The 12,601-nt window shown below is 50.6% G+C and overlaps 1 protein-coding gene across 4 annotated transcripts in view; it reads left to right on the top strand.

Annotated features, from left to right (window-relative positions):
* DAG1 (dystroglycan 1) overlaps positions 1-12,601 on the top strand; it is a 50,470-nt gene that overhangs the window by 26,518 nt on the left and 11,351 nt on the right. For all 4 annotated transcript variants that reach the window (XM_059664732.1, XM_059664730.1, XM_059664729.1 and 1 more), the window contains one exon: positions 7,989-8,380. In XM_059664732.1, coding sequence (XP_059520715.1) covers positions 8,102-8,380 — 279 coding nt within the window. In that variant the 5' untranslated portion in view covers positions 7,989-8,101. The remainder of the gene's footprint in view (positions 1-7,988; positions 8,381-12,601) is intronic.

Genomic DNA, 12,601 nt, shown 5'->3' with positions numbered 1-12,601 from the left:
CGCTTAACCCCCCGGATTTCTGTATTCATGTTGGACTGACATTTAACCTTTAACTCCCGGGTAGCTGCACAGAAGCCTTTGCAAGATGCAACCTAAAGTGGTTGTTTCAGTTAAATTTTTGCTTTTGACTTTCCCCAGACCATTTAAAACAGGGACGTGAAATTTTATTATTTTAGTTTGGCTTTAAAAAGGAAGTCCCATTTACCTTAAATGTTTGAGTTACCATGACAAATGGTAGCAGCGTGACAGTTGAAGTGCTACTTTAGGTAACAGCCATTGAAGAGGGTGGTCCTGGGAGTGGGGGCGAGCCAACCAGGGGTTGAATCTCACGTCTTCTTTCTTGGAAAGTGAAACCAGCAGGGCGCGGTTAAGGGCTTCTCCGTGGGTTTCTGCGTCTGAGGACAGTGTTTACTCTGAACTGAGTTGGTGCCGGATGCATTTGCTCCTTGAACGCGTTGAGTGGAAAAGCACCAACTGGTGGCCTGCTTCCTGGACGCGCCGTTCGCTCTGGGAGGCAGCCTGGCCGCATGGCAGAGCTGCTGCTCTCCGGGGCTGGGATTCCCAGACCCCTTGTAGTTCCCTGGGGCCCAAGGCCGGCTGCACAGAGCCGGCTGCAAGGCCTGTGCCCCCTCATGGGGGGCCCGTGCTGCACTCACCCAGCGCGGGGTTCGGGTTGGTGACAAGGATGCTGTCCTGCTGCACGCTGCCTGCTCGGATGCCTGGGGCGCCGTCACTCTGAAGGCTTTGTTTTTTTTTTTTTTTAATTAAATCTTTATTGTTCAGATTATTACATTTGTTCCTTTTTTTTTCCCCCCCATAACTCCCCTCCTCCCAGTTCCCGCCCCACCCTCCGCCCTCACTCCCCACCCACTGTCCTCATCCATAGGTGCACGATTTTTGTCCAGTCTCTTCCCACATCTCCCACACCCCTTTCCCCCCCAAGAATAGTCAGTCCATTCCCTTTCTATGTCCCTGATTCTATTATAATCAACAGTTCATTCTGTTCATCAGATTATTTATTCACTTGATTCTTAGATTCACTTGTTGATAGATGCATATTTGTTGTTCATAATTTGTATCTTTACCTTTTTCTTCCTCTTCCTCTTCTTAAAGGATACCTTTCAGCATTTCATATAATCCTGGTTTGGTGGTGATGAACTCCTTTAGCTTTTCCTTATCTGTGAAGCTCTTTATCTGACCTTCAATTCTGAATGATAGCTTTGCTGGATAAAGTAATCTTGGTTGTAGGTTCTTGGTATTCATCACTTTGAATATTTCTTGCCACTCCCTTCTGGCCTGCAAAGTTTCTGTTGAGAAATCAGCTGACAGTCGTATGGGTATTCCCTTGTAGGTAACTGAGTTTCTTTCTCTTGCTGTTTTTAAGATTCTCTCTTTATCTTTTGCTCTTGGCATTTTAATTATGATGTGTCTTGGTGTGGTCCTCTTTGGATTCCTTTTGTTTGGGGTTCTCCGCGCTTCTTGGACCTGTAAGTCCATTTCTTTCACCAGGTGGGGGAAGTTTTCTGTCATTATTTCTTCAAATAGGTTTTCAATATCTTGCTCTCTCTCATCTTCTGGCACCCCTATAATTCTGATGTTGGTACGCTTGAAGCTGTCCCAGAGGCTCCTTACACTATCCTCGCATTTTTGGATTCTTTTTTCATTTTGCTTTTCCGGTTGGATGTTTTTTGCTTCCTCGCATTTCAAATCATTGACTTGATTCTTGCACTCCTCTGGTCTGCTGTCGGGCGTCTGTATAATATTCGTTATTTCAGTCCGTGTATGCTTAATTTCTAGTTGGTTCCCCAATATAAGATCGAGGGTCTTATTAGTTTTCGTGTAGATCTCATTAAGTTTATCGGCAGCTTCTAGACAGTTCTTGAGAGACCTTAAAAGTGTGGTTCTGAACTCTATTTCTTCCATTGACAATTTTGTCCTGTTTCTTTGTCTCCGCATTTTGTTATGCTTCCTTGGTGCACCCCCTAGTGGTCTTTGTTCGCAGTCTTATAGATAAATCTTGATTGTTGTAGCTAATTCCAGGGAGGGTTTGACCTCCAGGCCAAGTGGCTATGAGAATCAGCTGTGTCAGCAGTGAGAGAACTTCTGTCCTCTAGGGAGGTGCTAATCTAGCCTTTGCCTGAGGCTATCCGGCAAATGCCTCTGTGCAGGGCTTGGGCGGGGCGGGTCGCACAGGATCAACAGGGTGGGCCGGAGAGAGCAGTTATGGCGGCTCTCAGTCCTGTCCCCAGGGGCTCTGCCTCTCTGAGTCCCAGCACCCGCTGCAAAGCTGGGAGAGAAAGCTGCACTCGCTCTGACCGAAGCCAGACAGTCCCGCTTCTCCCGTTTGAGTCTGGGTCCCTAAAGACTCGCCCGGATCTGATGCTCAGAGTCTGCGACTCCCTCCCGATTGAAAACAACAACCGCGCCCTCCGCCGCCAGCCCGCTCCGCGCACTCCGCACCTCAGAATTTGACTTCAGCACTGCGCCTCCTTTGAGTGTCCGTATGCGTTTCTCTTTCCTCCTAGTTGTAGGACTTCCACTCAGCCAGCGTTCCTGTGGTTCTGGGTGATGTCCCTTCCGTTTTTTGGTTTCACTTTTGAAGTAGTTGTTCAAAGCAGCAAACTCCGGCCTTAACCTATGCCGCCATCTTGGTTCTCTCCACTCTGAAGGCTTTGGTTCTGCAGCTGTGCCCTGGCTGACGGCCTAGTGAACTTCAGCTCCCCACCTCCGGGACCCAGTCTCTGTGTTTTGGGGACAAAGGACATCGCCTCTTAGCTACTGCGGAAAACGGGGTTTTTCACTTCTGCCCGTCCCCCGAGAGTCCCCAGCGGTGGAGAGAGGAGGCATGGCCACGGCAGGTGCAGGGGATTGCCCCCGCCCCCCAACTAGCTCTGGCTCCTCTCTGGTGAGGGCACTCCCTGCAGTGAGCCTCAGGCCTGGGCTCCCGGGCGTCTCCCCGAGCACAGTGCTCTTCATCGCTGGGAAGCCCCCCAGGAGCACCTTCCTCTCCCCAGGCCAGTGCTCTGTGGAGGTGCTGCCTGGGGGGTGCTGCTCGCGCTGGATGCACGCCTGGCTGGGGGTGGGGGGGGTGGGGGGGGCGGACATGTAGGGCACTTGGGGCAGGTGTGCAGGTTTTTGCCGAGAGAAGAGGGAGGGGGCAGCCAAGTGTCCTCTAGGACAGCAGTGACCCGCAGGGCCGGGATGTGTCCGGGCTTGGGGGCTCTGACACTTTAAAGTTCCCCCTGACCCTGGGGTGGGCTGTCAGGGACAAGGGACGGCCTTGCTTCCTGGCAGCAGAGCCATTTCCACTCCGTGTGCCATGCTCAGCATGTGCTCAGAGCGCCGGCGCCTCCCCCAGGACGGGAGGGTCCCCGTCACAGCGTTGGATTTCACTGGAGTCGGGCACTGCCCTGGGTACGGGCACAGAGAAGTGATCGCTCATCCCACCACCCACTTCTCGGTACACAGCCTGGCAGCTCCTCTCAGCGGGCGCGGTGAGTGCCGCCGAGACCGCCGGGCTGCCCGGGCACTTCCTCGTGCTGCAGAGGCGCCCTGGAGGGTGTGCCCAGCGCTCCAGCCAGGGGTGCCAGTGAGGGGTGTGTCGGGGAGACAGGCTGACTGTGCCAGTCTTCCTCTGGTCCCCCAGCATCTTCTCTGCCAGGTCCTGCCCGCGGGTTCCGTGGTCGAGTGTTACCCTCTGGCCTCGTCCTCTGAGTGACCAAGTCTGAGCACGTCCAACCCTCCAGAGGGACGTCCTCACAGGGGCTGTGGGTGCAGCCTGCCAAGCCCCTGGCCCGGGAGGCGTGAGCCCTGCTCGTAGAGCGCCCATCAGAGACACAGGCTGCTTTTTGCCAAGTTGCATAAAGATCTTTTCTCCCCAAGCATGGAAAACCCGCAGAGCAGTTGGAGCTGTGCCTGGGACATCGCCCGCCTGCTAAATGCAGGGCACTGAGTCATGAACAGACACCCTGTGTCGTCATGTGTCCGCAGATAGCAGGCTGAGCTGATGTTTTGGTGACAGGGTGTGTCTCACACTGTTACTGCTTTCAAATGAGCTGAGAATTTTAAAATGGAAAATAAATGAAAAAGTAAAAGACCAATGGGATCTGATCAGTAGAAAAGTAAGTAAGTAAACTAAAGAGTAAAGACAGGAAGAAGCTTTAAAAAAAAGACCTGTCTCCTCCCCATTCATTCCTGAGGGTGTGCCTGCCTGTGATGCATCGGCGAGCCACAGTGCACCACCCTGCCAACCAGTCTTGCCGGTGCTGGTGGAGCTGAGCCACTTACAAATGAGAGTTTAAAGTCTGAGAAAGGAAAAGGCCGTTAAAGGAAAACTATGCAACAAGAAAGAAAACTCTAAACTTACAACTTCAGACAGCTTAAAACAAGACCTAGAGCATTTAAAAAATTATACAATAAAATAAGCTATAAAAGGGATAAAACGCACAGGCAGTTAAACTGGGAGATATAAAAAGAAATGCAGGAAAAAGAAGAAAAACCTTGGCCATTCTGTGCATCGACACAGCTCTCCCAGGCTGCGATTGGTCCTTTTTACTGTCTCTGTGGTGTCCTTTATTGGACAGAGATGGAAGGTTTTAATTCAGTATCTTTTTTTAAGATTTAGAAAAAAATGTTTGAGATCATTGTGGATTCACGTGCAGGTGTTAAACATACTGCAGGGAGATCCTGAGGACCCTTCCCCAGTTTGGCCCCGGTAGCAGCTTACGCAGCTGTGGCATTGACACACACACATTCGCGTCAGCACGGGCTGCCTCACAGTGCCCTGTTACAGCCCACCGACTTCCCTTTTGACGGGTTCCCTCTCTAACCCCCGGCAACTACTAATTTAGTCTCTAGTTCTGTAATTTTGTCACTCCAAGAATATTAGAAAATTAAATCAGCCCTGGTTGGTATGGCACAATGGTAAAGCGTTGGCCCATGAACTGAAGGGTTGTGGGTTCAAGTCCTGGCCAAGGGCACAGACCCTGATTGCAGGTTTGATCCCTGCCCTGACCAGGGTGTGTGTAGGAGGCAACCAAACGATGTGTCTCTCTAACATCAGTGTTTCTCTCTATCCCTCCCTTTCTCTCTAAAATCAATACAAACATTTAAAAAAATTGATCTTAGAGAGAGGGAGGGGGAGGGAGATTGAAGGAGGAAGGGGGGGAGAGAGAGAGAGAGAGAGAGAGAGAGAGAGAGAGAGAAGCATACACCTATCTGTTGCCTCCCACGTGCGCCCTAACCAGGTATTAGCCGCAGCCTAGGCATGTGCCCTGACCGGACCCCACCCACTCGTAGGACCAGGCTCCAGCCGGCGGGGCACACCTGCCAGGGCGTTTACTTTTCTCTCGGATGCCGGAGGTGGGAGCTGAGATGGCTGGTTTGAGACTTTCCTTTTTTCCCTGCTGGACTCAGTGCTATCAGTTCACCTCTAAGCACTGCTTTAGTTGTTCTGAGACAAACCTGGTTTTGTCTTTATTCAGTGTAGTGCAGTTTTCCATTTCCCTTGAACTTCCTCTCTGACCCAGGATTACTTACAAGTATGTTGTATGGTTTTCAAGTGTTTTGGAGAGTTTCCTGTTTTCCTTTAGCCGGTGATTTCTGATTTGATTCCTTGTGGTTGGAGAACACATTCAGTATTATCTCACGTCTTTAAATTGGTCGAGGTTTGTTCGTGGCTCTAGCTATGGTCTGTCTGGGTCCGTGTTCCACGAACACTGCTGTCAGGTGGAGAGCGAGGGATGCTGATCGGTGGTACTCTTGAGTTCTCTTGTTTCCTTGCTGATTTTCTTTCCGGTTCTGTCAGTTGTTGAGAGGATGGTATTGAAGTTCCCAATTAGGATTGTGGATTTTCAGTCTTTTCCTTTCAGTTCTATCGGTTTTTACTTTGCATAGCTCATCGCTCTGTGTTTGGTGCGTACACATGTAGGGTTAGTCTTCTTGGTGGGTTGGCCCTTTTGTCATCATATGATGCCCTCTCTATCTCGGTGATTTTCTTTGCTCTGAAACCTACTTTTCCTGCGGGGCTCGGGCAGCAGGAGGGCGAGGACAGCGCGCTGTTGCTGGCCAGTGGGGATGGCGGTCCCAGCGTGGCCGCCTCCGAGATGGCCTCAAGGGGGTCTTCGGGCGCCTTGTCGCAGCCTCCTGAGGGTGGAAGTCTAGTTCCCCACGGGGCCTTTGCTGGTGGGTGGGAGCGAAGCCTAGTGGCCTCCCGTGGTGTCTGGCTACGAGAGCTGCTATTGTCTACACGTTGTCTGTCTTGCTCGGCTGCCCCTCCTGCTTTTAGCCAGAGAGCAGACTTTGGTTGGGACCTTTCTTGTCTCATCCGTTGGCATTTCTGGGTTGCCAGCTTCTTCAGCTCTGGTTCTGGGACAGATGAGCCAACAGGGAAGCCCAGGGACCCACCATCGCTGCTTGAGTCCTGGGCCCCTCCTGCCCTGCCTTCTTGACTTATTTTTTTTATTTATTTTTAAAATATATTTTATTGATATTTTTACAGAGAGGAAGGGAGAGGGATAGAGAGTTAGAAACATCGATGAGAGAGAAACACCAACAGTACTTCTCTCCAACCCACATGCAGAGTTCCCCAGTTACCCCTTGCGAGCTAGACTTGTGTGTTTTTTTGTTTTTGAAGTAAATCCAGGATCTAGTCAAGATGGGTGCCCTGCACCTAGCTGCGGTCTCTAAATCGAGAACAGTCCCCTGGTGTGTAGGGGTCGGCATTTGGACAAGCCAAGCCAGTTGTCCTGTAGAAGGTCCCACATCCTGGGTTTGTCTGATTGTGTCTTCGTGACTCCTGTGTTTCCTGTCCCGTGGAAGTTAGGTCCAGAGCAGCACTGCCCAACAGAAATGGAACCTGGGCCACAAAACACGAATAAACATAAGAAGTGGATTTAACTTTAATTATATATATCTATATCTATATCTATCTATCTATCTATATATATATTTTTTAAAAAAATATATTTTATTGATTTTTTACAGAGAGGAAGGAAGAGGGATAGAGAGTTAGAAACATCGATCAGCCGCCTCCTGCACACTCCCCACTGGGGATGCTCCTACAACCAAGGTACACGCCCTTGACCTGAATTGAACCTGGGACCCTTCAGTCCGTAGGCCGACGCTCTATCCACTGAGCCAAACCGGTCAGGGCTTTAATAATATATTTAATGTAATATGTTTTTTTAATTATTTACTACCTATATATATATATAAAAGCCTAAGCGAACGAACAACTAGTCAACCGGTCACTATGATGCACACTGACCCCCAGGAGACAGACCCTCAATGCACAGGATCGGGCTCCCTTCTGCCTGGATTGGTCCTGTGGGGATCGGGCTGAAACCAGCTCTCCGACATCCCCCGAGGGTCCTGGATTGCGAGAGGGTGCAGGCCAGGCCGAGGGACCCCACTGGTGCACGAATTCATGCACTGGGCCTCTAGTTTATAAATATTGATATATTTATCTCCAAAATATTGTTTCAATATGTAATGAATATTTTAAAAGTATTAATGAGATATTTTACATTTTTTGAAATTTGTTTATTATTATTTTTATTGATTTCAGAGAGGAAGGGAGAGGGAGAGAAAGATAGAAACATCCATGATGAGAGGGAATCCCTGCACGCCCCACACTGGTGATCAAGCTCGCAACCTGGGCATGTGCTCTTGACTGGAATCGAACCCGGGACCCTTCAGTCTGCAGGCCGACGCTCTATCCACTGAGCAAAACCAGCCAGGGCTCTACATTTCTTTTTTATGTGAACTTTTAAAAATTCAGTGTGTACTTAACATTTACAGGGCAAGCCACATTTCCAGTGCTCGGTCGCCACCTGCGACTGGCGGCCCGTCCTGGACAGCGCAGGATGAGACTTGATCCAGCTCAGGATCGATGTTTCTGGCACAACAGTTACGGGGTAGTAACTGCCTGTGTACAACCTTGAAACCATGCGATCGCTGAAGGCTGAGACGCTCTTCTTCTTTTCCAGGCTGAGCGCTCTGGGATGGCACAGGCGTGCAGGGGGTGAGGACCCAGCTCGGGGCCACGTCACTGACTTCCTCTCATCGTGAGACCGGCTCGAGCAGACTCACCTGGAGGAGGATGTCTGTGGGCCTTTTGCTGCTGCTCCCCGTCGGGGGGCGGACCTTTCTCCTCCTGCTCTGCGTGGCCATGACTCAGTCCCACTGGCCAAGTGAACCCTCGGAGGCCGCCAGGGCCTGGGAGAACCAGCTGGAGGCGTCCATGCACTCGGTGCTTTCGGACCTCCCGGAGGCTGTCCCCACGGTGGCTGGCATTCCTGATGGCACGGCTGTCGTCGGGCGCTCGTTTCGAGTGACCATTCCAACAGACGTAATTGCTTCTGAGGGAGAAGTCGTCAAGGTGAGACGGGATCTGAAGAGTAAATGAGGAGGAATTAATCGTCTTCCATTGTAGTTCGAGGTTTCAGTGTTTCAGTTCTTTGCTCCAGCAATGCTGAGCTCAGTTTTTCCAGAACCTACTTATTGTCCCTCAAGAGGGGAACAGTCACTGAGATTCATAAGAGGGTCCCCATATATCTCAGAATAGCATCCTAAACCTTTATTCTTACTCCTGTTTTTAAAAAATACATTTTTATTGATTTCAGAGAGGAAGAGGGAGGGAGAGAGAAACATCCATGATGAGAGAATCATGGACCGCTGCCTCCTGCACGCCCCACACTGGGGATCGAATCCACAACCCGGGCATGTGCCCTGACGGGGAATGGAACCATGACCTCCTGGTTCATAGGTTGACGCTCAACCACTGAGCCCCGCCAGCCGGGCCTTCCTCCGTTTTGAGGGTGTCACCACTAAGAAGCCTTTGCGTGTGTACTCTTGAAGATCTCTAGGTCATCAACATAGGGATTTGATGGAAAAAGGCCTGTGTATAGGAAAAGGTCTTTCATTAACCATGGTGTTAAACCCAAGAACTACAGAACTTTTAAATGCTTTGAACCTATTTTTAAAAATGAAGTATGAATAATAGAGGAGTTTCGCTCTAATTTAGTGTTCTATGTTTACTAATGTATTTGGTCACCTAGGAACCAAAATTAGTACCCAGACTTCAGCTGGCCCCATCTCCTTGGGGAAGCAGTTGGGAAAACGGGGGATCCGAGACCGTGTCAGGGCAGGAAGAGCACCTTGGCTGATCCGGGGTGGGGATCGGGCAGCACAGGACTCTTCTGTGTGCGGAAGCACCACGCTGTGTCCGGGGGTGGGGGGGAACCTGGTCATTTCCTCCGAATCGTGAGTTAGTGGGCGTGGTGGCCCTGTGGGTGCGTGGGTGTCCCTCTCAAACTGTGAGCATCTAGAGCAGAGGTCAGCACCTTTTCTTCAAGGGCCAGATGGTATGTTAGGCGTCATGGGCCCTCTGATTTCTCTGTTTTTCAGCTCTGCCAGTGTGGGGCAGGGACCCACAGACGTCTGTAAGTGAGTGGGCGTGGCTGTGCTCCAATAGCACTCACTATGGACACAGAAGGTGACATTTGAATTTCATATGATTTTCACATGTCAAGGAATGCTATTGTTTTGCTTATTGATTTTTTAAAATTACTTGAAAATGCAAGAAAACAAACCTGTTTTTAGTCCTGGGCTGTACAAAAACAGGTAGCGGAGGCCAGATTTAGCTCACAGCTATCCCTGATCTACAGCATTCATTCCTTAGAGGTGTGGCTTGAAAATAAACTGAAAATATTTTAAGATCTATACTTTGGCCTGGCTGGTATGGCTTAGTGGTTGAGCATCAACCCATGAACCAGGAGGTCACGGTTCAATTCCCAGTCAGGGCACATGCCCAGGATGTGGGCTCCATCCCCAGTAGGGAGCGTGCAGGAGGCAGCCGATCTATGATTCTCTCTCATCATTGATGTTTCTCTCTCTCTCTCTCTCTCTCCCTTTCCCTTCCTCTCTGAAATCAATAAAAATATTTTAAAAACGCTAGCCAATTTAAAAAAATATCTATACTTGGTTAAGGTAGTTTTATATCTGTATTGCATTTAGACTTGTACATACACATAGTGTTCTGACTCCCTATTGGTGTGTTCAAACCACCAAAGGTTAGTAGTTTAAAACAACCCATTTGTTTTGCTCCCATGTTTGCAGCCAGGAATTGAGGGGTTCAGAGCTCATCTGGGAATCTTCCCTCTGCTCCCATGGCACCAGCTGGAGTGGCTCCTCGGGGCTGGAGGCCGTGCTTCCAGGATGGCTCATGCATGATTTGCTCTAATTCAGTCAATAAAAATGCAAGCTCCCTGGCAGCAGGGAGCGTCGCTGGGACGCTGGTCAGGGTTCTAGGTGCCTTCCCATGCAGGCCTGTCCACGGCCGCTTGGATTTCCTCATGGCGCAGTAGGTGGGCTCCTTGATCAGGTGGTTCAAGAAACAGGACGTGGGAGGTGCCAGTCTCCTCAGGCCTGGACTTGGAAACTGCACAGCAACACTGCCTTGTACGCCACTGGGCAGAGCACGAACAGTCTCGTCGGTCCTTACCCATAGCTTGCCCCTCTCTGCCCCCAGCCCAGGCATCTAGATTAGAAACGGCCACAAATTCCGTGCCCCTCTCCATGCCCCAAGCTTCGTGGGTGTCCCTCTCAAACTGTGAGCATCTCTAGAGCAGAGGTCAGCACCCTTTTTCTTCAAGGGCCAGATCTCTCACGATTCAGAGGAAATTACAAGGCCCCACACCCCCAGACACAAGAGGGGCAATGATGCCACTTCCCTGAACCGCGGCAGCCCACCCGCACCCACCTCCCGTGCACTTCCTTTTCCCTGTTGGCCCCTTCTCTGCAGGTCGTGGCTTGTTGTCAGGGTGGCCTTGATCGCAGAGGTGGTCACGCTTCTGAAGATGCTGCTCACTTCACAAGCTCTTTCTAGTTTGTGGGGTCCCACACACTCTTCATAACCCCCCAGCAAGCCTAATGCGAGTCTGACCGTTCGGTGAAGAATGACGGTTTGGGGGTACATTTCTTTCGCAACTGCAGATTCCATGTGGGTATCCAAACCCCGCCCTGGTTGCCCTCCTTCCAGTGGCTGTGGAATGTCTTACGCGGGTTCCTTGGACCACAGGTGCCTGGCAGTGCTGCAGTGCGCCAGGCATTTGCTGCATCTGGCAGACGCTTAACAGGCTTACTCTCAGGAGGAGGAAAGAGGTTTTACTGGAAAACAGGATTTTATCTGAGCATATTTATCTGTAAAGCAGACCACTCAGTAGCTGATAGCCTGTAGAGAAACGTGAAGATGTGTGGCTCTTCATCCCGACAGCCTCGCCGCCGGGAGAGCGGGTGGGGAGTCGGAGCAGATGCCGTCCTCCCTGGCTCTTGGGTTTCCCTAACACAGGATTGAAGTCTTTCTGTTAAAGGAGTTGTTTCCCTCATTATAATAATGGGGCATAAATATGCGTTGTAGAAAAGGGAAAAAGGAAATCTTTTGTGGTTCCTCCCACTCAGCAAACTCCTCCATCATTTTCTGTCTTCATCGAGAGACGGCCTGTCACATGCCCACCAGACGCGTTAGGCCTGGGAGCACACTGGATATGTTTTAACCTCTTTTCATTCACTGTAGCTTGAGTTGTTCTCCCTGGGTTAAGCATTTTCTGAGAATATAATATAACTTTCTCTTTTCTTAAAATATATTTTTATTGATTTCAGAGAGGAAGGGAGAGGGAGCGGGGGAGAGAGAGAGAAACATCAATGATAAGAGAGAATCATTGATTGGCTGCCTCCTGCATGCCTCACACTGGGGATGGAGCCCGCAACCTGGGCATGTGCCCTGACCGGGAATCGAACCAGGACTCGAAATGGGACTTCTTGGTTCATAGGTTGATGCTCAACCACTGAGCCAGCCGGCTGGGCGGGAATATAACTTCCAACGGCTGCCATTGTTCTGTGTATGTGAGGAACATTGCAGATCTTGGGCCCAAGGAGCCTTGTTGGGGTGCCCTGCAAATCATACTCATTACTCTTACCATCATCCAAGCCACCACTTACCTCCTTTCCCCAGGCCCCCGCCTCTGTTCTTTTTTTTAAAAATATATTTGTATTGATTTCAGAGAGGAAGGGAGAGGGAGAGAGGGAGCCATCAATGAGAGAGAATCATCGATCAGCTGCCTCCTGCATGCCCCCACTGGGGATTGAGCTCGTAACCCGGGCACGTGCCCCTGACTGGAATTGAACCCAGGACCCTGCAGTCCGCAGGCTGACGCTCTATCCACTGAGCCAAACCGGCTAGGGGCCCCGCCTCTGTTCTTGACCCCTAGTGTTCTCCATACTGAAGCAAGAGACAGTTTGATCTTTGTAAAGCTTAATCGGCTTCACAACCCCTTCTCCCCATTAGGAGCTGCACTCGGGAGCGAGCCCCTTTCCCTTTGTAAACCATGCCCCAGCCACCGTCGCCCTCCTGCTGCACCTGCCACGCTCGGGCTCCCCCAGGCCTCTGGCTTTCTTCTGTCGGCATCACCTGCACCAACCTGAACATCCCCGGGGCCTTGGAGTCCTTTCCCTCCACCCGGTGAAAGGCGCTGTCCCACAGAACCCTATGGTACCTTCTTAGCAAATTTCTGTACTTGGGATTCTTTCTGTCACACGGTAG

The sequence above is a fragment of the Myotis daubentonii genome, chromosome 14 (genome assembly GCF_963259705.1).
Source record: "Myotis daubentonii chromosome 14, mMyoDau2.1, whole genome shotgun sequence".
Classification (NCBI taxonomy): domain Eukaryota; kingdom Metazoa; phylum Chordata; class Mammalia; order Chiroptera; family Vespertilionidae; genus Myotis; species Myotis daubentonii.
The sequence above is the reverse complement of the archived record's forward strand: the minus strand, read 5'-3'. Positions and strand labels throughout refer to the sequence as shown.